The following is a 24981-nucleotide window of genomic DNA, read 5'->3' as shown; positions in this document are numbered from 1 at the left end:
AAAAGTATAATGGGGCTGAGAAGTGGGTGACTACTTCTGCATTTTAAATTTATTCATGTCCAAGCCGTAGCTTCTCTCCCCCGCCCCCAAGTTCATTTGTTAATCAAGCTTGTAAATACAGTGGAAGCCTGCCTGCATCACATACTGTGTGTTGTACACCGTTTCCCATAGATCTTTGCAAACATTTTGTCTTCATGGTGCGAGAGCCATCTTACAGTATATTGTATAGAACATGGAGAAATTCCACAAGAGATCCAAGATCATGCTGCTATTCAATAATGGGAAAATGTCCTCACCTTTCTTAGAATAGAAAAAAAATACGAACACATGGCTTAACAAGTTTATCCAAACAAAAGCCTCAAATTCAATGGATTAATAGCCCCACATGACTGCAGTGGACTGCTCTCCACTGCCCCTTGCTGAGTGAAGTTCCATAGGAATGCATAGCAATTGTGTGTAGGGCATGGATGCTTGATTTTACTCACAGGGGACTGCCTGCCCACCAAAGCTATCGTTGAATGGTTCTTCACCAACCTGATAGACAATTTTTCGGAAACCCTGCTGTGTCAGTGGCAGCTTGAGCTAAATGAGCAGGAAACCAGCCCTTTTATCCCACTGTCTTATGGACCCTGCTGATGGCATGAGGTTAGAGGGCCCGTGCCCCAGTCAAATGCTACGAGAGACAAATGTCAGTGAGCCCTGGACTGCAAAACTCTTTGATTATTCACTCCATTCAGGCATGTCTTTCTCCAGTAAGATTTCAGTGTCTCCCAGTGCATGAGGGATACATTCCTTGAAGAGCCGAGGGAAGCATAGCTCAGCTTCTGATTGGACAACGGGCCAAATCTCTGACAGTCTTTGTCCGTCCTGACAAAGGTTACATTTTTTGCTGTAGCGTGATGGTGCTGATGAACAGAGGCGTGTGTTGCATGTATAAAGTGCCCAGCAAAGCCACATCAAAAGGCTGTCAGGTAGCAGGGTGGGAAAAGACTCTGCCTGGAGTCTTGGAGAGCTGTGGCAACTCCTCAGTCTAGCCAATACCAGGCTAGATGATCTGACTTAGTATATATGCATATACATACATACATACATACATACATACATACATACATACATACATACACACACACACACATACATACATACTATTCATAATCTGGTTTCTGGTATAATGCCTCTTTGCTTTCCACTGTACAGGCATTGAAAGCCAGCAGCTCTAAAAACAGACTCTGGGTATTGATATGGCTTCGATGGATGCCTGTGTTTTGTAAAATGATGTACAGCTATTTCTCTGTGCTGCTTTCTTTGAGGGGTAGGCCAGAGGAATGTAAGGTTTCATTTGCTATACTTTGGCTACACCAGTGTAGTGGTTAAGAGCAGTGGTTTGGAGCGGTGGAATCTGATCTGGAGAACCGGGTTTGATTCCCCACTCCTCCACATGAGCGGCAGACTCTAACCTGGTGAACTGGATTCCCCCCCACACACACACACTCCTACACATGAAGCTAGCTGAATGACCTTGGGCTAGTCACAGTTCTCTCCAAACTCTCTCATCCCCACCTACCTCACAGGGTGTCTGTTGTGGGGAGGGGGAGGGAAGGTGATTGTAAGCCGGTTTGAGTCTCCCTTAAGTGGCAGAGAAAGTCGGCATATAAAAACCAACTCTTCTTCTTCTTCTACACTGGGATGTTTCCTGACTTAGTAACCAAAAAGCACATTAAAACAGCATGCTCTGTAAAATCAAGACACTTCTCTGCTTTCGACAGGAACCAGTTGTGTGCCCTCAGGCACTCTTGGGTGAGTGGAGATAGTTCAACAGAGTGCCAAGGACAGGCAGCTGTTAGATTTTTCTTGCTTTTGAATATGAGCAAGCTTTGACTTCCCTGTGCTTACAGGATAGTACACTAAATAGACTGCATATACCCTGTTTGTGCCTCGTCAGAATTCTCACCTAATTCCTGGTTACACCTTTGCTGTAACTGTTGATTTTAGAAACAGATAGCACGCACCAGCTGGATCATCAGGTCCCAGGCTATGTCTGCAGACAGAAAAATCTGCTCATGAGTTGTCAACAGAGCAGATGTTACACTGAAGGAAATGTAACATCTTGTACCCTGCGGGATCTGTCACTTGTCACATAGAATATGGCTGCATGTAATTTCCAAGAAAAGAAAATTGTTCCATTTTGCACTGTGGACTTTGAACCCAATTGAGTATATCCTTCTGGAATTACCATGTCTTTTATTTTATTGGAAGAAGAAATAATTGATACTACACTAAAAGAAAAGAAAAATCTTGATGTTCTTGCTGTTTTAATGGCTAGTAATATACTTTTTAAAAGAAAAAAAAGAAAAAGCCACTCTGAGCCTGGCTTTGGCCGGGAAGAGCCGGGTAACAAATGGAAAAAATAAATAAATAAGTAAAATACTGTAGCAGCAATATTTTCTTGGAGAAAGTAGCCTTCCCACATTCAAGACGTGGAGCTCTGTTCCCATTAGAGTTTTACAGCTTCCCAGAGCAAACTGCTTTTAATATTAATAATAGGCTTTCACCCGTGAATCCCCTACTGCAGTAATATATTTGCACTTGGTGGGTTCTGCAGGAATATTAGCAATAAAGAAAATTAGAAAATATCAGCCAGCAGCACAACAGTAGTTTTGTGGTTCAGGAAGATCTCTCACTTGAACTTTGGCCCTGTAATCTGGCTTTTACATTTGATGCAATCAGCCCCTTGTTGAGCTGACTTGGTGAGGTGTGAAAATACAATTAACTTCTTTGGATTCCAGATGCAGTTGATGCAAACCTGTTTGGTCCTGTATAACCGATTCCCACTGTAAGCAGTGCATTATCTGTTGCACAGAGATGACCAATATAAGCAACTGGGTTTGGCAACTGATACCAGCGTAACTCCCCAACCCCACCCTGGGCAAAAATGCCCATGGATTAATTTTAAAAAAAATCCGCAAAACATACATAAACGATAGCATCCTTGTGATTGTGCGAGTCGTTCTGAATTTAAAAGGTAAGATTCCTGCATGCACCTGTTCACAAGGTGGTTCCATGTACGCTTTGAGGGTGTTTAATTTCTGGAGTGGTGGACCCTGATCTGGAGAACTGCGTTTGATTCCCCGCTCCTCCACATGAGCAGCGGAGGCTAATCTGCTGAACTGGATTTGTTGTCCCACTCCAGCTGGGTAACCTTGGGTTAGTCATGCTCTCTCAGCCGCACCTACCTCACAGGGTGTCTGTTTTGGGGAGGGAAAGGGAAGGTGATTGTAAGCCGATTTGGTAGTAGAGAAAGTCAGCATATAAAAGCCAACTCTTCTTCTTCTGCATGGAAGAAAACCTCCCTGGTAAATGAATTTGGTAATCTATACACATGAAGTGCCTTGTACACACACGTAGACTTCCCTTCACAGTCATTCTGGACATTCTTATTTGTTTTCACCAGCAGAGTTGAGCAGATAGCAATATCTTAGTCGTGTTACAAGTCGCCTGAAGGAAATCGCTCTCAGCTTGAATTAAGGCTCTCAGATTTTTAACCGTGCACTAATTGCTTGTGTTTCTAAAAAACACATTAGACAAGCAGGCTTCTAGGGCCTCATTAAGTTTCCAGCTGTGTGGGTATCCAGTCTAATCCCCATGGTTCATTAGCCAATTGCTACCAAGAGCTAAAGGTAGTCTCTGGAAGCCGTGCATTACAACATCCTTGGAGAAATATTGATGATCACCTTTTAGCTGAGGATGTCAACATTTAGGCAATTTACGCAAACACTCAAGAATTAAACTTCATGAAAGCTCTGCAGGAGAGAGATTTGCCTTTACATGTGATGTTGATATTGGCAGGCACAGTGTTCATGTTGCTTGACCAAGCCAAAAGAACAGGTTCCATCTCATTCAGTACGTTTTGTTTCACTATATGGCCATCTTCAATGCATCAGATCTTTTCAAAAGATTTAGCAGGAGGTCGCTGTATTAATCTTGAAGAAGATAGTAGAGGCTGTGTTGATGGTACCTCGATCCATTTAAAGTAAATGGAATATACAGGACACAATCTAGAATTTGTAAGAATGATTTGAAACACCAGCTACTTTTAGTCACATATGGTAGTCTTGTCCTCAACTTCAAGATTTCTATGCAAAGGCGCCATGCAACTTGTCTGATAACCAGTGATTTCATACATTTGCTGCAAAAGATCCTGGTAGCCTCCAAGTGGCTAAGCAGATATTCCTCCTGTTTAAAAAAAAATGGATTTTAAAAGTTTGGTGTAATTGCATGAATGTGTAAAAGTGTGCAAATAACAGGAGGCAGAAAGAAAGGGAAGCTTTGTATAAAGTTGGTTGTATGGAGCTGATTGCCATGTAAACAGTGGTAAAAGTTGGTGTCTGTTGTTTAATCCTGGTGCTTACAAAAAACAAACAAACCCCAAAACATAACCAGTATGGTCATTTTCCCTTCTGTTATTGACTTACCGTATATACTCGCGTATAAGCCGAGTTTTTCAGCCCAAAAAAGGGCTGAAAAAAGCCAACTCGGCTTATACGCGGGTCAATACGGTAGGGGAGGAGAGGGGGGAGGGAGGAGGAAAACTTACCATTGCCGCCATCCGCTGCCGGCCCGCTCGCCTTCCCGCGGCCTGGGAGCGGCCAGCGGGGCCTGCCTGGGAGCAGGCAGGCCTCGCCCCCGCCCCCCCGCCGCCCCCCCCCGCCGGCGGCCCGCTCGCCTGGGAGCGGCCAGCGGGGCCTGCCTGGGAGCAGGCAGGCCTCGCCGCCGCCCCCGCCGCCTCCCCGCTCGCCTTCCTGCGGCCTGGGAGCGGCCAGCGGGGCCTGCCTGGGAGCAGGCAGGCCTCGCCGCCCCCCCCCCCCCGCCGCCCCCCCCCCCACCGCCGGTCCGCTCGCCTGGGAGCGGCCAGCGGGGCCTGCCTGCTCCCAGGCAGGCCTCGCCGCCGCCCCCGCCGCCCCCGCCGCCGGGCCCGCGAGGGTTCCTCCGGCCGGCAGGGGCCGGCAGGGGCCTCCTGCAGGGCCGGGAAGGCTGCGCCGCTGCTGCTGCCGCCGACTCTCCTGGTGAGTAGGGGGTTCAGGGGCTCTTTCCCCTCCCCCCCTTGAATGGCACTGGGGTCAGGGTGGGTTGGGGTGGGTTGGGAGGTCCCGGGAGGCCGGTGGGAGGGCGACCTGGGGCAGGGGCAAGATCTTCCCTGCGCTCTAAAATGGCGGCCGCCATTTTAGAGCGCAGCTTTACCAGAAAAGGGAATTTCTTATTGACCCTCGGCTTATACGCGGGTCAATAAGAAATTCCCTTTTCTGGCCTCAAGTTTGGGGGGGTCGGCTTATACTCGGGTCGGCTTATACCCGAGTATATACGGTAAACGTTTTGTTTACCAGGTCAGCATCATGTACTGAAGGTCAAAAACATATAGCTGATGTTGAGCCTGCTAAAGTTGATTTACAGGTTTTTAAAAAATTATATTTAAATTGCATTTGAGAACTAGTGTAGTATTCAGAGTGTTGAACTAGGATTCTGGGTTCAACTCGTGTTGAACTAGGGTCCTGGGTTCAAATCCCCACTCTGCTATGAAATTTGCTGAGCGACTTTGGACCAGTCAATCTCTCACAGCCTAACATGCACCACAGATTTGTTGTGAGGATAAAATGAAACATATTGCTCTGAGATTTTTGGAAGAAGGGCAGGTTAAAATGTCATAGATAGATGGATAGGTAGGTAGACACCCTTCCTTTTAGGCATGCAGGGCAGTATATATGTGACTACACCACCATTTTTTTTAATCTTCTCAACCCTTGTTAAGGTAGATTCAGTAGGGAAATACCCATGGCCGTCTTCACGGCTGAGCAGAAATCTGAGTCCATATCTTGGTAGTTTGCACAAAACAATCCATAGTACCACACTGGCACTAATACATGTTGTGAGACGGGAAAGTTTCCAGTAAATATAATACACACCTCCTAACAGTCCAAATTTAATCAGGACTGTTTATTTTTTCACTTTGGGTAACCTGCTATCTGAAATTGCAAGCTTAGCAGGAGTCTGCAGCTGAAGATGGTTCATTAGTTCCACTGAACGGCTACGCACAAGCTGCTGTTTAATGAAGGAGCGGATGGTCAGCACTTTGCCCTGGCACCCATTATCCAACACTACTTTTGGGGACCTGTGTTCTGGCAGTATTCCCAAAATGTTTGAGAAGCGGGGGGGGGGGTGCACCAAGGAATGAGCATGTGCAAGGCCATACATCAGGTGAGGATGTGAGTTACAGGGAAGCAGTCCCAAGAAATCTCCACTGAATATTCATTGGCAGAAGATCATTGATTCCTCCTTTTCCTCAGTCTCCTCTTGCAAGGGAAACAATGCTCAACATGGCAAAAAGAACACGATGAGGGAAGGGAGTTGCAGCCTAGGATCGGCATGGGGTAGTACTTAAACACCTAGTTTCTTAAATTAAACTAAGTCCTCATGGCCCGATGAATTCCATCCAAGGGTACTAAAAAAAACTTGCAGATGTAATTTCTGAACCTCTGTCCGTTATTTTGAGAATTCTTGGAATACAGGTGAGGTGCCAAAAGATTGGAGGCGGGCAAATGTTGCCCCCATCTTCAGGAAGGGGAAAAAGGAGGATCTGTGTAACTACCGATCCGTCAGCTTGACGTCTATACCTAGAAAAGTTTTAGAACAAATCATCAGTCAGTTGGTCCTTGAGCATTTAGAAAGGAATGCTGTGATTACTAATAGCCAACATGGGTTTCTGAAGAACAAGTCATATCAAACTAACCTCATCTCTTTTTGAGAAAGTTACTACCTTGCTGGATCTGGGCAATGCTGTGGACATAATTTATCTTGATTTCAGTCAGGCCTTTGATAAGGTTCCACATAATATTATTGTTAACAAGTTGGTAAAATGTGGTTTAGATCCTATTACTGTTAGGTGGATCTGTAACTGGTTGACAGATCGCACCCAAAGAGGGCTTGTTAATGGTTCCTCATCCTCTTGAGAGGAGTGACAAGTGGAGTGCCTCAGGGATCTAGCCTAGGCTCCGTGTTCAACATCTTTATAAATGATTTGGATGAAGGAATAGAGGGGATGCTTATTAAATTTGCAGATGATACTAAATTGGGAGTGGTAGCAAATACAGGAGAAGACAGAGCCAGGATGCAGGGTAATCTTGACAGGTTGGGAAATCGGGCTAAAACTAATAAAATAAATTTCAACTGAGATAAATGTAAAGCTCTGCATTTAGGTAGGAAAAATCAAACACATAATTATATTTTATATATGCCCACCATGGAGGATGATTTCATTAATTTATTACTTCTTAGTAGCCTGCTGTATCCTTGGTATAATGTGATGGCATAAACCAGCAAAGGTAGTAGATATTTACCAGTTCATTGATTTCAAGGCACAACAAATAGTGATCTAAACAGAGGGTGGAGCTTAAATGGTAGCTGTTCCACTTCAAAAATGGCCATTTATCAGCAGAGTGACTGAGCAGCTGAGACACGTTGCTGGGAAAACTCTCCTCCTAGGTGGTTGTTTTGCTGCTTCTGTCTGTTCAAAGTGTTGGCAGAAATCGCCCATTGGTTTGTGGTCTTTATCTTCCGTAACAGAAAACTATAAAATCACCTGAACTAATAACCAAGTCGGCCAGCTCTTTCTTCTTCTCTGCTGCCTTCACCCCATTCCTTCCCAGACCTTTCAGTTAAAAGAAGAAGGATGTCACCGTTTTCACAGATCTCAGGGCAGATCTTCGCACCCAGTTGAGATGGAAGTGATCAAGTGATAAGCTTGCCTCTCTTTCAAACACTAGATACATGTGACAAGGCTAAATTGCCTAATAAAAAAAAAACCTCTGTCATTTGATAGTTATCGTTGTAGTGAGAACTGTAGCGGTTCAGTATTGTAAGATAAGTACTTATCTTTGCAACAGTTTCTTTGCAAGCTGTATGCAGTCAAAAGGACAACCTTTCTTAGCTCAGGGGCTCATGAGGGAAATGCGATAAACATTGCATTTCAGTAAATTAAATACCTTAAATACGCAACTGGGTTTTCAAAGCTGGTAAAATCGTGTTCCAGCTTATCAAATTGTTGGCTTGGTTCGTTTAATTAAAAGTTATATTGAAGGCAGACCTTTTATTCCTTCTCGGCATTCTGACTTGAGATCTGTGCACGTCCATCGTCAGGCTTATTTTGCCATTCTGTTTAAAACACCATGAGGCGACTGGTCTGTGTAGGGCTATAAAAATCCACACCAAAGGTTTAGATGCATTATTAAAAAATAGTTCTTCCCCACTGTCGAGGGTTGACGTAGCAGAGCCTGGAACGTTAGTGAAATCCCTAGCTTAAGCTTATAGGGGTTGGGGTAAATTAATTCTGTTAAATCAGGACAATGCATTTTGAATACATTTCCGTTGAAAGGATTACATTGAATAATTAAAAATTCAAACAGCAGATAGGCCAGTAAATACAAGACATATGCCTTCCTGCACCAGTTATAACAGTGTTGTTAGTAATGTGTTGTGTGTCTCGTTCTGGGTGAATTTCAGCTCCAGTAGTTTGGACCCCAACAGTGTCTTCTGTTTGCAGCTGAATCTTCCATTCATGAAATAACTCCTTCTGCGAACAGGAGACATTTGTCTATGAATGGAGAACTCCTAGAATAGAAAAGCACTATTCGATCCAACCTTTTGTTTTCATGGCAAGTTGCACATGCTGCCACCCATTTTCCCGAGTTGTCTGCCTATTCAAACACTGCCTTCTCTTGCTTGCAAGGAGGAAGAAAGTAAATTGAGACCAGTCTGCAGTGGCCTTCACAATGACTTTATGCTTCCCTTTAGTGGTGGTTTTATTGCTCTGTTCAGAGTGGTGTTGCTTTTATTAGAAGGTTTGTACTGTTGCAGCAGTTTCAGTCTATATTCTGTTTCTTTTGTGCCTCAGGAGGTTTTTTCTTTTTTTAGATTGGGGTAAAAATCATTTTAATAAATATTTTTTCACCTGCTGGCTTAATCTGCTGGTTATTCTCTACCCACAGCTGGAGATTCTATAAATGCAGGATAAAAGAAATGTAACTGTAATGTAATTGTTACTTGTTTTAAGATTAACTCCCACACACACACACACACTTTATTCTTAGAAAAGCTTAGAGGTAAATGTGGTAAATATGAGCCCTGTGGCGCAGAGTGGTAAGCTGCAGTACTGCAGTCTAAGCTCTGCTCACTACCTGAGTTCGATCCCGACTGCAGTCGGTTTCAGGTAGCCGGCTCAAGGTTGACTCAGCCTTCCATCCTTCCGAGGTCGGTCAAATGAGTACCCAGCTTGCTGGGGGTAAAGGGAAGATGACTGGGGAAGGCAATGGCAAACCACCCCGTAAACAAAGTCTGCCTAGGAAACATCGAGATGTGACATCACCCCATGGGTCAGGAATGACCTGATGCTTGCACAGGGGACCTTTACCTTTACTTTTTAAATGTGGGTTACTATAGAAGAAGAAGAGTTGGGTTTTTTTATGCTGACTTTCTCCATCACTTAAAGACGAATCAAACCGGCTTACTATCACCTTCCCTTCCCCTCCCCACAACAGAGACCTTGTGAGGTAGGTGAGGCTGAGAGAGCTCTAACAAAGCTGTGACTAGCCCAAGGTCACCCAGCTGGCTTCATGTGGAGGAGTGGGGAAACCAGCCTGGTTCACCAGATTAGTCTGCCACTCATGTGGAGGACTGGGGAATCGAACCCGATTCTCCAGATCAGAGTTCACCGCTCCAAACCACTGCTTTTAATTACTACACCACGCTGGCTCTAGAAGAAGCTGGGTTGAGGGCTTTCACTAACCCCTTTTATTTCCTCCGCCTTTCCACAGCCCTCTGCTCGCGGTATCCTTCGCTGTCTCCTGTGCAGTTCCAGGACTTGCCCTGCTGACGTTCGGTGTGAATCCCCTCACCGGGGCCCTGGGGGCCTTCAACGTTGTCCTGTACACGTGCTGTTACACACCGCTCAAAAGAATCAGCATCGTCAACACATGGGTGGGAGCCGTCGTTGGTGCCATTCCCCCCGTCATGGGCTGGACAGCAGCAACAGGCAGTCTGGATGCAGGTGAGGAAAACAATGCATGACACTTTTTGTATTTGCGGAACGCCTGCTTGGAAGGATTTGCATCGTTATATTCTTGACTGCCCTTTGTATGTGGAGCCTAGGGCTAAATTCCTTGCCGGGTTGTTCTCTGGTTTCAATACTAGTTCTAGTGTCGATAAATTAATATTTTTGTTAACAGGCTCTGATGGGTTTGTTTCCTATAAGACCTCCCTTATTGCCTTGGTAGCAAAGAAAATAAGGTCCAACATAGCTGCTAAGAGAATTGATCCTGTGAGCTGATTTTAAATGGTTGATAGCTCTTACTGGTTTGCCAGGGGTTTGTTGCATTTTTTACCTAACGTTATTTTGCATTTCACTAATTTAGCTAACATAGTTTTGTATTTTATTAATTTAGAATATTTTCCTTTTTTATTATGTATATTTATAACTATTAGAGGTAATTGTTGACATTTTTGTAATGGCCTATGGCTACATGCAAATAAAACTCATTCATTCATTCAATGGCATTGAACTGGAGGAATAAAGAGGGACAAGAGTCTTTTTCTTTTCTTTTTTGCTTTTTGTTCAGCTGAAAGTTACTGTATGGTAGAAAGAAAGACTGCTTCTCTTCCTCACAAACAGATTTTTATAAAAATCAGTGTTTACCAGTATTGCTCAAATTATCTTGGAGCTGCACTTTCCAGATTGTACTGCATGTCAACCCTGGATTGACTGATGTCCTCATCTTGGCAGCTGCAGTAACTCAGTTTCTGAATCTGATGTCTATTTTCCTTTCTCCTCTTGTGTTAGCTCCTACTTTCTGCCGGCTTCTGCAGCTCTTTCAGATCCTTCCCACTTCCACCTGTTCTTTCTTCCCCGTTCCTAATAATTGTGCTCACTTCATCAACTCGAAGCAGCCCCACTTTGTACGCCTTCAGACCTTTCCTCATTAAGAACACGAGAAAGGCCACTGTGTTCACACAGTGGCCAACCAGGTGCTTCTAGGAAGCCCACGAACAAGACAACTGCAGCAGCATTATCTTGCCTGTGCTCCTCTGTTCCTGGAGATTCTCTGATCCTCATTATATTTCCTGAGCTTGGAACAAGTGTTGTTGTTGTTTTTCCCTAGTGGTTGTACCCACTACAGTTGTTGCATTCAGAAAATATTGTTTAAAGTCTTCTTGTTGCCTTTCCCCCCTCCATCCATGGTGACTATGAACATTTCTTTTCCAAGAAATCTGCGTGTTGCCCAGTTGCAGTTTTAATTGACCTGTGATGATTTGGTTCCCAGAGCATACTAAATAGAAACCTTGGTACCTCTTAGTATCTCTGTTCACACATGATCACTGCTTTCTAGAGGAGTGGTGCATTATTGAGTCAACAGAGGTTTTGTGAATATTTAGTACTAAGGCAAACATGAGCTTGGTTTCTGTTTGTAGCATGCCATTTTAGGATATCAGATTCCTACAAGAGAGTTCTGAAAATGCTATGGTATCCTGATGGATGCACTTAATGAATTGATAATTGGCTCTGAAGGAAAAGTTGCACGGACTTTAAACATAGCTATTACATATGCCCGTGGTGCAGAGTGATAAAGTGCAGTACTGCAGTCCAAGCTCTGCTCACGACCTGAGTTCGACAGAAGTTGGTTTCAGGTAGCTGGCTCAAGGTTGACTCAGCCTTCCATCCTTCCGAGGTCGGTGAAATGAGTACCCAGCTTGCTGGGGGTAAAGGGAAGATGACTGGGGAAGGCAATGGCAAACCACCCCATAAACAAAGTCTGCCTAGTAAACGTCGGGATGTGATGTCACCTCATGGGTCAGGAATGACCCGGTGTTTGCACAAGGTGCTTGCACATATACTATTACATATATGGATTAAAAGAGAAATTCAAGGGAGTCCTGACAAGCTGTGATGCTTGGCTTTTTCTTGGCTTTTTCCTTGCATCTCTGGAGAGAATTCAGAAACCAGGAGGAGGCCTAGGTGTAGAATGTAGTACATCGTTGTGGCCTCTGTGCAGTCCTACATGGGACCTGCACATGCACAGGCCCCATGTGTGCCTGCACAGAGGACCACTCGATGAACAACAGTTTCAGGTAAGCAACGTTGTTTTTTTCCCTGTCCTGTGGCTTTATTTTTTGCTCCATGATCCCTGGCCTTCTCCCGTCTTTCTCCTCCACCATCAGCAAACCCCACCTGAGCACTTCTTCAAGGCACAGCCCACATTCTTTGAAAGATCATTGTTGAACGAAACAGACACCCTTTCAAGTGAATTCTTTGAAAGAGCATTGTTGAACAAAACAGACACCCTTTCAAGTGAATATATGCACATTTTGAAATAAATATAGATCACTCTGTCTGTGTAGTTTGGGTTTCCTAAGTGCGGAATTTGAATTGTATTTTGGTTTCGGCATAAAAGCCCACTCAGGATCTCTGCACGTGCCAGAAACTAGCACAAAGTGTTTGTTTGCTACAAGACAGTTTAACTGCCTGCTTTTGAAACCGTAAACGTTTTATCTTCTCCCTTCCTTGCTCCCCTGGCTGATAGCACAGATTCCTTCATTCCTGCAGGATGTTGATTAGTTCTTAGACATAGCAAGAACACCTTCATTGTAGACAAATGAAGTATGCCATCTGCAACATGAGTTGACTCCCCTATCCTATGAGCCATGTTTCTGGAACATATTAGTCTCCCTTAATTAATGAACAGATGTAACCTGGCTTTAGGTATATAGTGTGGAAATACATTTGCACCTTGTTAAAAAGAAAAAGACAGACCACTCAACAGAACAGCAACAAGGAATGTGAAGTAGGGGAGACAGAAATCTTAAGAAGGCTGTCCAAGATTTCATTGGTCTGCTATGTTTACATTTTATTGCAGAGTTTCGTCTAAAATAAGCAGTCAGTTCCCCCCTTGTTTATTATACCAAAGCTAGTAACTCAGGGTGGATCATCTTTTTCATTCTCCCTTTGGGCAGTGTTTTACCGTCAAAACTGCTGCTTGCTTCTGCCAATGCCACCAATGTAGTTGGAGCATGTTCCCTTGATTAGTTCTGAGCGTTTACTTTTTTTTTTCTTAAACAGCAGTTCTGGAAGAAGCGCTGACTTGTGAAACAAAATATGAAACTATTGTTGGAGAAACTTGGTTAGGCTTAAACCAACAGGGCCAAGAGCCATCACCTTTATTTTTCCATGGTGGTCGTAAGAATCATAGAGTTGGAAGAGACCACCAGGGTCATCTAGTCCAACCCCCTGAACAATGCAGGAAATTCACAACTACTTCCTCCCCCCACACCCCCAGTGACCCCTACTCCAGGCCCAGAAGATGGCCAGGATGCCCTCCCTCTCATCATCTGCTTAAGGTCATAGAATCAGCACTGCTGACAGATGGCTCTCTAACCTCTGCTTAAAAACCTCCAGGGAAGGACAGCTTACCACCTCCCAAGAAAGCCTGTTCCACTGAGGAACCGCTCTAAACTGTTAGAAAATTCTTCCTAGTGTCAAGAGGCACAGCAGCAATACTTCTGCAAGGTGGTTCATCACTGATGTGTTATAGGCACTCATTCAAAGCATAGCATCAAGTTTGTGCAACCCAAGTCTGGAAGTCAGCTGTCTCGGCAGTTTCTGAGCCTAAGAAGACATTCATGTTCCAGTGGAACTACAGAGAGCTTCCCTTTCCAAGAGTTTGTAGTTTGTTTATATAAATCCTGACCGTTCATGTGATTGTGGCTTTGGTTGTTTCCTCCTCATTAAGGCTGTTACCGCACTAGGTATTCCCAGCGATGTATTAAGAGTTTGGAAATGTTATAAAAAATACTTTTCGCACTTTCTATGTATTCCCATTGATGTATTAAGAGTTTGAAACTGTTATAAAAAAGTTTGTTTGGCCTCTTTAGCTGTGAAGACTTCTTCCAACCATTTTTTAGCCGTGGCATCCAAAAACCCTTTTAAAGCGATGTTTTTTATAACATTTCCAAACTCTTGATACATTGCTGGGAATACCTAGTGTGGTAACAGCCTATATCTGCCAGTGGTTTTTTTGCACATACCTTCTTTTTTAAACCTGGGAGCAGTATAATTGGATAAGTTTTTCGTGTCAAAAAAAAAAAAGCACAGCACAGCACCTCTCTAGAAATACCACTTTAAAATGAAAGCTGTTCTGGGCTACTGAGAGACGCAAAGGCTATGGTGAATTGCAATTACTAAAAGGAGTGCATCTGTAGAGTCCACAGGTGCAAATTATATTCAAATTCAGAAATTTCTGCCATAAAAATAATCTTTTTTTGTATTGTTCAGTACTCGTTGCTTTTAAAACGTTCAGAACAGTCTACGTAGTAGTGAGATTCAAAGCCAATAGCACCTTAAAGACCAAGATTTCCAGGGTGTAGGTTTTATGAGAGTCAAGGTTCCCTTCGTATCTGACAAAAGGAGCATTGACTCTCAAAAGCGTGTACCTTTTAAATCTTGTTGGCCTTTAAGGTGCTACTGGACTTAAATCTTGTTCTTCTGCTGCAGACCAACATAGCTTCCCATGTGAAGCTGTCTGTAGAGTATTTATTGTCATATATTTCTAGCCCATTTCCAGAGACCCAGCGTGGTGTTGTGGTTAAGAGTGGTGGTTTTGAGTGGTCGACTCTAATCTGGAGAACCGGGTTTGATCCCCCGCTCCTCCACGTGAGCTGTGGATGCTAATCCGGTGAACCGGATTGGTTTCCCCACTTGGGCTAGTCACAGCTCTCTCAGAGCTCTCTCAGCCTCACCTACCTTACAGGGTGTCTATTGTGGGGAGGGGAAGGTGATCGTAAGCCGGTTTCATTCTTCCTTAAGTGGTATAGAAAGTCAGCGTATAAAAACCAACTCCTACTCCTCTTCCTATGTTGTACCTTTCATAGGACAGAGGGGAAGCAGTTGGAAATGCCAAAAAAGTACAGATTCTGCTTTTACAGATACTCTGAGAACCAGGTCAAAATCTCCTCTCTTGCTTGCATGATAAGGTGCCTGGTAACATATAGCCTTGTATGCATCTGTATAAATAACTCCCACCCCCAAGGAGAAGAATAATCATAATACTAGCCATTTATGTTGTGTATTTTAAATGGAAATAAAAATAAGGCCAAGGCTAATGGTGCAAAATAGGTAAAAAGATTTTTCCCCCTCAGAATTTCTGATCATAGGGATTACTGCAATAACTTCAGATTCCCCTGAAGAAGCCCCTTGGGTGAAATTTTTATACTGAATAATAAAAAATATTTTTACCTATTTTGCACCATTGGCCTTGGCCTTACTTTTATTTCCTGCTACTTTTATTCCTTTTTGTGTATTTGAAATGTTCAGTACATTCATCAGCAAGTTTTACAACAGTCTTGTAAGGGAAGGTCAATACTATTGTCCCCTTATTGAAGACAGGGGACAGGAGAAGAACGAAGAATGAGGGAAATATAGTGGCTTGCCTAAGGTCATATGGTACAGAGTTCCCCAAGTTTTTTGATCTTCTGGGTACTTCTTGAATTCTAACAGTTAGTAGGTGCCACCACAGAGTCGCTGCCATGGGAGCTGGGGCCAGTCACAAGAATGTTCGGATGTTCCAAGTTGAGTCGTCTGAGGTGGAAGCTGCTGTTTCCAAATGAAGACATAAATGTGATACATCCTGGTCTCTTCTGAAGCGCCCCTGCTCCAGTGAGGTGGGGGAAAGTTGAGATGGGCTCTTTGCTTTGAGTAAGAGATGCTATGGGGAAAGGGAGGAAAGTGGGCACCAGGAAACACATTTGCCACAGTTTCCACTTTGGGGATTACTGGGGTTGTGCGTTCTTTGCTGAAGAAAGGTTTGCTCAGAGGCTTCCTAAGTGCTAAGCTCCATGTAATTTGGAAGAGCAGGGTTTTGGCAGACGGAGAAACTGTGGTGATTTGCATGAACTCACATGGCGTGCGTGCATGTGTGCCGTCAAGTTGCAGCCGACTTATGGCGACCCCTTATGGGGGTTTTCATGGCAAGAGACCATCAGAGGTGGTTTGCCAGTGCCTTCCTCTGAACTCACATGGGGAGGGGGTTAAAACTACCCATACCATGGCCCCAATCTCTCATTCAATCAGACTACTTATTTTGTCTTGTTGGTAACCTACTGCAGCCGGCACTCTCAGTTATTAAAAGCCAGCAGCTACCTCCTGTAAACAATTCAAAATATTGGGCTTAATACAGTAAAGGGGAAAAAATTACAGGCTTTGAATGCAGTAGGTGTTGCCAGTATAACCCAAGAGTCTCTTTTTGCTGTTACTGCATTTCCACATGAAGGCAGTGGATTCTGATATTCTTGCCAAAACGGTGGCTAGCTCCCAACATCTGAAGTGCACTCTAGGGACAACAGAACATGGCAATGCCATGCCTTGAGAATACATCCAGTTCAAACCACCCATTTTGCTAGAAGTGACATGTACAGGTTCTTTGCCATAATGTGCTTTATCAGTTAAAGGGATTTACTCCGGGTAGGTGGTGGTGGCAGAGTAGATAACAGCCCGGCAAATGTAGCAGACATTAGAGACCTACCGTGGCCTGGAGCCATCCCTATTACTTCTCCCAAGAATGTTTATCTCAAGAGACTATTTAGTTTATCTCAGATGCCCCACTTCTGCCTTCTGTTTCCCTGAAAAAACATCTTGTCCTGATTTTCATTCATTTTCTGAAAATTTAAATAATTCCTGAGGCTATGGAATTTGTAGGCTGCCTCTGTGTGTACCAATGGTAATCGTGCAGAGGCTGATTTTCAAATTGCCTTGACTTTGTAATTCAAATTGGGTTGTGGGGTAGACATTAATTATGTCAGCCAACATCTATTTACAAAACCGGGGGATTTAAAACTGGGCAGTCCTTATCAGCAAGTGACATTTGGCAGATGGATGGTTTTTAGGAACAAAACAGCAAGGGGAAAAGGGGAAAGAGGGTTGTGTACGGCCCTTGTCTGCCCAGAAGGAGCGTAGGAAAGAGAAAAACCTCACTTTGTTCAGAATAAATGGCACTGATCTTTGTTCCTGTTTCCGTCAAACGATTTTTTAATTAACAAGTTAATGTTTTTAACAGGCCACTGGTAAAATCCGCAACTGAGCAGTTTCATAGAGGAAGCATAGATCCCTGTTTGCCAGGAATAGGTACTGGCTGCGGAGGGCTGGGACCTGGGATGGACTTTAACAAAGCCCTGAAAGTTTCTCTCTCCTCCAGGAACAATGCTGACCCAGGAAGCCTCTTCATCAGTTTGAAGGGAAGACAGAAAGATCCTCATTTACATGCTAGCATGGGAGATCCAAAGGCAGGGGAGCACCTTTCTCCATGCAGTAAATACAAAGGCAGATGGGCAGTGCTAGCAAGCAGCTGACTTCAGTGTACAAAGACAAAAGTCAGTCGATTATTCCTCCCCACCCCTGCTTCCTTTTGCAGACACGAAAGCAATAGTGATGTTGCCATTGGGACACCTGAGGGACTGATGCAATCACAGTGGAAGCCCCGTCAATAAATTCATTGTCATCCACACACTGTACACAGCTGTGTTAGGCTTTTACTGCTTTCATCCTCCAAATAAAGAATATCAACTACCCCTGCAGAACAGCTGCTCAGTTCAATCCCACCTTCTGAATCTGTGTCGATCTAGCCAGTAGGGGTCACCAGAGTAGTGGCAGGAAAGGTGAGCTGACTTGAGCAAGGTCAGTGTTGCAGGTTAAAGAAACTGAAAACAACACCCCATTAAGTGCAGCAACCTTAAAGAATCATGGTTACCAGCAAGCTGTTTGAATTCTCCCTTTGCAAAACTACAGCTACTCTTTTTCACCCCTGGAGTGAAAAGTCCAGTTGACAATCTAGTCCTCTCCTCCCTTGACTATTATGACAACTGTGCGCCCCCCCCCCCCGCAATTTCAATTCATAACTATGCCACCAAAATCATTCACTTTTCTACTTGCTCAAACCATGGGCTGCCCACTCTAAAATACCTGTGTAGGCTTCCTGACCATTTCCAGGTGTGGCATAAATTAAAAGTCCTCTAAGGGCTTCCTCCCTCCCCCTTGCCTCTCTGTTTTTCTGTCCCTGATATATCCCTGCCCATGACACCCAGTGCTCCAGCATGTCCCACCCTCACTGTCCAAAGGTCTGTTGAATCCCAGCTCTGCCACTAATGAGATTCATTGGGTGGCCTTGGTGCAGTCACTCTCTCTCTCTGCCTCAGCTTAATTTACCTCACAAGGTAGGAAAAACCATGTGGGCCACCTTGAGCACCTTGGAAGAACAACAAGGTAAAAACTGATTGGTGGATTATGTCACCCTTCTTCCTTTCTCATGCCTGAAACTCTTTGTCACAATAGCTGAGACACCACCTCTCTCTTTCCTTCAAATGCTGAGGTTGGAGGGGTCTATGAAGGGCATGGCAAAGCAATGTTGTCTTAAGAGCCAGCATGGTGTAGTGGTTAAAAGCGGTGGACTCTAATCTGAAGGACTGGATTTGCTTCCCCTCTCCTGCACATGAAGCCTGCAGGGCAACCTTGGACTAGTCACAGTTCTCTCAGAACTCTCTCAGCCCCTGAGAGAGGCACCTCACAGGGTGCCTGTTGTCTGTGGGGTGGGGGAAGGCGATTGTAAGCCGGTTTGAGGCTCCTTAAAGGTCAAGGAAATCGGGATATATAAACGAACTCTTCTTAAAATTAAAAGGCAGCAGTGTTCTACACTTCACTATGACTCTTTCTTCTGGCCCCATCTCATAACTATTGCAGCTAGCGTTGAGTGATTTAAATAGTGTCCAACTTTTTAATTCTTATGTTTCCCAAACAAGCATGCATACGAATTGGTCTGATAAATAAAATATATCTCTATTTACCACCCAAGATCATAATCTTATACTTTTGGCCATGCAAAACGTATCACTTCTGCACTACAGAATTCCTGTTTGATTAGTGGAACACTGTTATGTATGGATTTCTGCTTTGGTTCCCTGGACTTATGAAAAGATGCTAAGCAAGATAACTTCTGCTTGAAGAGCTAAGTTACGAGAAGCAAGGGCTGGCCATTTTGGAGGGAATCGTTTTAATTCCATGGAAAACTCATGCTATAATACCTTGGCAAATACTGTATAACAAAATACAGTATATGCCAAAGTATTATAATCCTTAATGGTAGAAATCAGATTTTTGTCCAGATTTGTTGTATACATAGAAAAATAGATGTCATAATCTCTGAAAACTGAATCCGTAACATTCTGTCAAACATGTGGGCAAGCAAACTTGAACGCTTTTACATGCCAGTGATTTCAGAGACCCCAAATCTCTCCCATTTACGGTAAGTTAATAGGACGTAGAAATACTTAAGCTTGACTGGGATGTGTGTCCACCACAGTTCATAGGGTGTCATGGATTGTGTTTTATGAGTATAGACTTGAATTCTTTTATTTTACAGTCAGTGGACATTTTAAATCAGGTTATTTAAAAAGATACAACTGATTTTAAATCCAGTTCTAATTTCAACACTCTGTGGTTTGAATTTAAAAATCAGTTTCCATGCACTTTAATTAAACCCCAAAATTTCTTGGATCCCTTCATTTCTTCTGTCACAGTATTTGCAATCATGTTGTATGCAACACACATTCTGATAATATTTGCCTGTACAATATCAAAAGCACCACAAAATTTATTTGAAAGTTTTAATAGATCTCTACACCTATTGCTGCTATATCGTATTTAATTCACACTGAACAGGTAGGGGAAGGATGTTAATTTGCTTGATGTGGGGGCTGGGTGAGTTTCTGTTGGTAAATACGTTCAGATTCTAGAGATTTGCAGAACTATTCAGGCAGAGATAAGGTTCAATTCTACTTCATTTTATTTTCTGTATTGGAAATGGGCCAGTTAGAACTACAGTTATATAACTGCTAGTAGTGTTTATGCAGAGGTAAATGGGTACAGCTGGATTTACTCTGGTTTTCCAGGTCTAATCTCATTCATCTGGACTAAAGAGGAGTAATTTGTTTCAGCATCTTTTAGCTAAGAGGAGCCAGCTTATTACTGTACAAAGATAGAAGAAAACAACCACAAACAGTTCTAAGTACAGGCCATTAATGGCTAAACTTAGACTTCAAAATCCCTATAACTTCTTCTGTAAACTAAATTTGTAGTTTTGTTTCCTAGAGACACGAGAAGCTGATGTTTCTCCTTCCTGCCCCCCAGTGTGTCAGTCAATGGCCAAAATCTGGAAATAATTTTAAAATTCCTTCATATTATTCAAGGCAGAGGAATTACCAGAATCGTGCTCTAAGCAAAACGGCATTCTTGGGTTGCCAAGGCAGTAAACAATGGCTTTAGGAAATGCAGTAAGACTTCAACATCTGTTTTGGAGCTGATATTTTAACCATTCTGTGTTTATTTTACATGCCTGGTTGGCTATCTCTCAGTCATACATATATAAAGCCAAAAACCAAGACAATGAAAGAAGTAGCAAGTCTGTTTGGAGCGCCAACTCTAAGCCCTGCTTTCTGTGCCTAGCTTTTAATGTAAAGTGCCTTTGGCCTTAATCTGAGTTGGTGAATGATAACAGGGTTGTGTAAATCATGCTACTACCCCAAAACCTTTCGCATGTATCCAGGACCATGGTGAATGGAAAATACACTCATGGTGCTCTTAGGGAACACATCAAAACATAATCTCCAGTGTCCTCAAAATGTATTTTTCCTTTGCCTTCCTAAAAGCCTCATGTTAAAGAATTGCTTCACTCACTGAAGAACAAATAGGGGTTCGTGCCAGTGCTGGTATAGCAGTATCTGGAGCATGGGAAGTTGAACAGTGACATCCAATTCTGTTCCTGTTGCCATCGATGATGCTTAACTCCCTTTTTTTAATGTTTTATTTTTAAAATAGAGCAAAGGAGTAGGGAAAATACAGGAAGGGGGACATTTGAAAAATAGAACAATTCAGATAAAGAAAAAAATACTTATATGCATAGACGTTACATGGCTGCATGGCCTACATAAGTCAAGACAGTTTACCCAACATAGAAGTACAGTTTATAGAAATATCAAGATTTTGTCGATGCTAGCCTTCTAACATCAATTGTTCTACTGCACTCTGTTAAACCTTTGTGTGTTAAACTAAATTATGAAAATATATATCCATTTCTTACTACCTGGCCTGCTTAGGTAGTTTTTCTCATGCTTGACTCCCTTAATACCCTTTTTAAAAATAATGGATACATATTGATCCAGGGCTGCAAGGTCACTTGAGACACCCAGATGAGGACTGCCCACTGTCCCTCCTGAGTCAACTGATTGCATGGCACCAGTGGCTAAAGGAAGCCCTTGAGAGAGGAGGACATTAAGATCGGCGGTTGAGAACCTACTGGTGGTCCCAGGCCCTAAAAACGTGCAGCTGTCCTCAACAAGAGCCAGGGCCTTTTCGGCCCTGGCTCCGGCCTGGTGGAATGCTCTGCCTGGTAACATCAGGGCCCCGCGGGACCTAAAAGAGTTCTGCAGGGCCTGTAAGACAGAGCTTTTCCACTGGGCCTACAACTGAGGACAGCTGCTGATGTCATCTTTACTGGCCTCCCCCTCTTCCTTTCCCCTCTGAATATGGGAATTGTATAGGTTGAAGGGGTGGCACCTGTACGGCGCTTACAGTATACTTGGGAATTAGTGCGCCATCGTGTTGGTTTTTTTTAGAGTTTTACTGCTTGTTTTTATTAATGATTTTATGTACTATTGAATGTTATTCCATGTTTTAAATGATGTACCACCACCCCAAGCTGGCTTGCTGGGGAGGGAGAGCTATAAGTCTGAAAATAAATAATAAAATAAAATAAAAATACTGCTGTGCTAGCACTAAGGTTGTACCTCAGCATCACTGTAGGGTTGCACTTCCAAGCATGTTGAACACTTGAGTTTGAGTCTTGAAAAACAGAATGGAGTTGTCCATGTTCGTTGCACTAAACAGCCAGATCCTATATTGAAGGGAAAGCAATGAAGCTATGAATTTTATGGAGTCCTAACAATTAGATGCCATCTACTGCAATGCCTTCTAGAAAGTGTTTTGAATTCAGATCAGTCATGTGTAGGAAAGGTCACATTCTCACTAACACCAGTGCAGGGGTCACACCAGCTCCTAAGGGCATTTGCACACACCCCCTTTGTGGATTGCTCTGACAATCCTTCATGATGACAGCAGCAAATCTTGCCATTTGGAAAGTAATGAATTTGTCCCTATCTTTCAGTAATATAACTAATTTCTCCTGATCTGTCCTTTCTGGGAAGCATGATACTATGGTCTGCAAAAGTCTATTACGTTCAACCTTATATCTTGGAAATTGGAATGTGACGTGGGATAGATCCTCAATAGACTTTTGATTGTTTCCTATATGGGATCCCATCAAAACAGCCTTCCAAGACTGCGAACAGTAAAATATCTAAGCATGCCCTGGTGAAGGCCTTTCTGTACTTGCAGTTCCTTAAACTGGTAAAGTAAGCTGAAAGAGTCAGGGGAGAGGCAGATAGCTGTCTATAAAGTATAGATGTTCTCAAGTTGCCTTTAAGACCTACATCAATTCGAGCACTCTGGTCTAACAATCTTTGTTTTATGAGTAGTTTGGCTGCATGGAATCCACGGGTCCTTAAGTATTCTACTGAGAAGCCAGGACTAGCCACCAATCTCAACACAGAACTGCACCATGACTCATTTGCCTTTTTCATTCTTGTGTTTGCTTCAAATTTAGGAGGAATGGGGGAAGATAAGGAACTCACAAATGAAATAAGTAGGCCCTGAAATTTAAAGAATTGAAACTTTTTAACCTTCAGATCCACCTTCAGGTCCTTGCTTTTATCTAAAACAGTTTAGGACTGAGTGAGGACAGAATTGCTTAATAACACTGGGTGCTTTCTCATAGCCAAATCAGCCTTGGATTGGGCTAAATCATGTTTCAACCTAAGACTGGGTTCACGCATTTCTACCAAATAAACCCAGAGGGACATTCAGCAAACTAACATTCTGAGCTTGACCGTCTGGTGAAATTTACTGTAGATATTTGTAGTTCAAACTTTACCACACTTCTGTTATCCACGATGGATAGCTGTGTTAGTCTTTCTGTAGCAGTAGAAAAGAGCAAGAGTCTACTCAACCTTTGGAAAAGATTGGGAGATGGGAATGTGAAATTTGTCTTACCCATTTTTATATGAGATAAAATAATAGATGTGTTATACAGCACACTGAGGAAGCCTCCACAAAACTGAATATGTTTCTAAATCATTGTCTGTGCAGAGAATTTGTGGTATGTAGATACTTACCATTTCATATGGAAGTAGTCGAATTGGAATTGACCATCGTTGTTTGGAACATTCAAGATACACTTTGCTTTTGAGGATTTCCATTTATGGACTATACATGGACTGTGTAATTGGATATCCATCCTTTGCTTTAGAGGAGACCCCATCCTTAGATCTCATGTGAATTGTATATAAGTTTTGGATTGTAGTTTTGGAATTAATATAATTGTAGTATGTCAGTATCATGCTTGGCATCCTGCCAAGGGAGGGGGAGCAAGGTGTCCTCTGATCATCGGAAAATGCAAGTATAATCAAAGCAAAGCCCAAAGTAGTCGGCGGGGTGACCGCAAGGAAACAACCAGGCATAAATGGCCTAAGTCTGAATTTTCATTTTGGTGGTTCTAGTCAGCTTTGTAATATCTAATTTTGTTTTTTCCACAGGAGCATTGTTACTGGGAGGGATCCTCTACTCGTGGCAGTTCCCTCATTTCAATGCCCTGAGTTGGGGCCTTCGCGAGGATTACTCCAGAGGTGGCTACTGCATGATGTCTGTCACTCACCCGGCAATGTGCAGGCGGGTGGCTCTGCGGCACTGCTTGGCCTTAATTGGACTTTCCTCGCTGGCTCCCGTCCTTGACATCACCACGTGGACTTTCCCCATCATTTCTCTTCCCATCAACCTGTACATTTCCTACCTCGGCTTTCGTTTCTACAAGGATGCCGACCGCAGCAGCTCCAGGAAGTTGTTTTTCTGCAGCCTCTGGCACCTACCACTCCTCCTCTTGCTGATGCTGACGAGCAAGAAATCTTGGTATGAGAAGGACGACAAAAAGGAGACTGTGAACTGAGAGCGCAACAATGTGTTGGAAAAGCAACGTCGCCTTTTGCGAAAGCTGGCTTCAGAAGCTCTTGTTCAAGTGGGTGTTATGTCCATGATCATGGCTGTGAGGGGAGGTTTATGCTGACGCTGTTCAGAGAACTTGTTCAGAAAATCTTTTTGTGCCCCGTGATTGATTTCAAATTAAAGGGTGTTGTTTGGGGATGCACATATGGCTCTTGGACTTGATTAGTGTGGCGCGAGGGTCTTGTCAGTCGCCGCACGCTGAATGACCCACATTGCATCTTGATGGCTTGTTTAACTGGATGAGCAGTCTTACGTCCTCGTCATAACTTCCTTCCCCCACGCAGACAAGTATAGAAACAGTGGGTAAACTAGTAGCAATCGCTATAGAATATTGCCAAAGGATGATTTTAGGTGTGCATTAAAATACTTTGTCTTACGTGTAATATTTGAAATTAGGGAAACAGCTAAAAAAATTAGGGGGGGACTAAATTAGGGAAATTAGGGGGGAAACTAAAAGCAGTTAACTTGTTCTGTCATGAAAGAACACTCATTGTATTAAAGATGAGGGTATTCAACTACACCAGGGGTCCCCAATGTGGTGCCCATGGGAGCCCACCATGGGTGCCCACTTTTATAAAGTGGGTGGGGCCAGATGGGGCCTTTGCCCAGCAAGGCTTCTGGTTGCTCGTTGGAGATTTGACTGGCTGTGCAGATTTTGTAAAATGTCGTTTTGACGAGAGCTGCCAACACAGCACAAGGATCTTCACGGTGTGACTGAGGTAAGATGTGGCAGC

General features: G+C 43.4%; 1 protein-coding gene across 1 annotated transcript in view; it reads left to right on the top strand.

Moving 5' to 3' along the window:
• Window positions 1-24191, top strand: part of LOC130486391 (protoheme IX farnesyltransferase, mitochondrial) — a 131739-nt gene extending 107548 nt beyond the window's left edge. The window contains exons 5-6 of the mRNA XM_056859658.1: window positions 9861-10093; window positions 23785-24191. Coding sequence (XP_056715636.1) covers window positions 9861-10093; window positions 23785-24191 — 640 coding nt within the window. The remainder of the gene's footprint in view (window positions 1-9860; window positions 10094-23784) is intronic.
• The last annotated feature ends 790 nt before the right edge of the window (window positions 24192-24981 follow it).

Source organism: Euleptes europaea, chromosome 1 (genome assembly GCF_029931775.1).
Source record: "Euleptes europaea isolate rEulEur1 chromosome 1, rEulEur1.hap1, whole genome shotgun sequence".
NCBI lineage: Eukaryota > Metazoa > Chordata > Lepidosauria > Squamata > Sphaerodactylidae > Euleptes > Euleptes europaea.
Note: the sequence above shows the minus strand (reverse complement) of the source record. Positions and strands in the feature narration are given on the sequence as shown.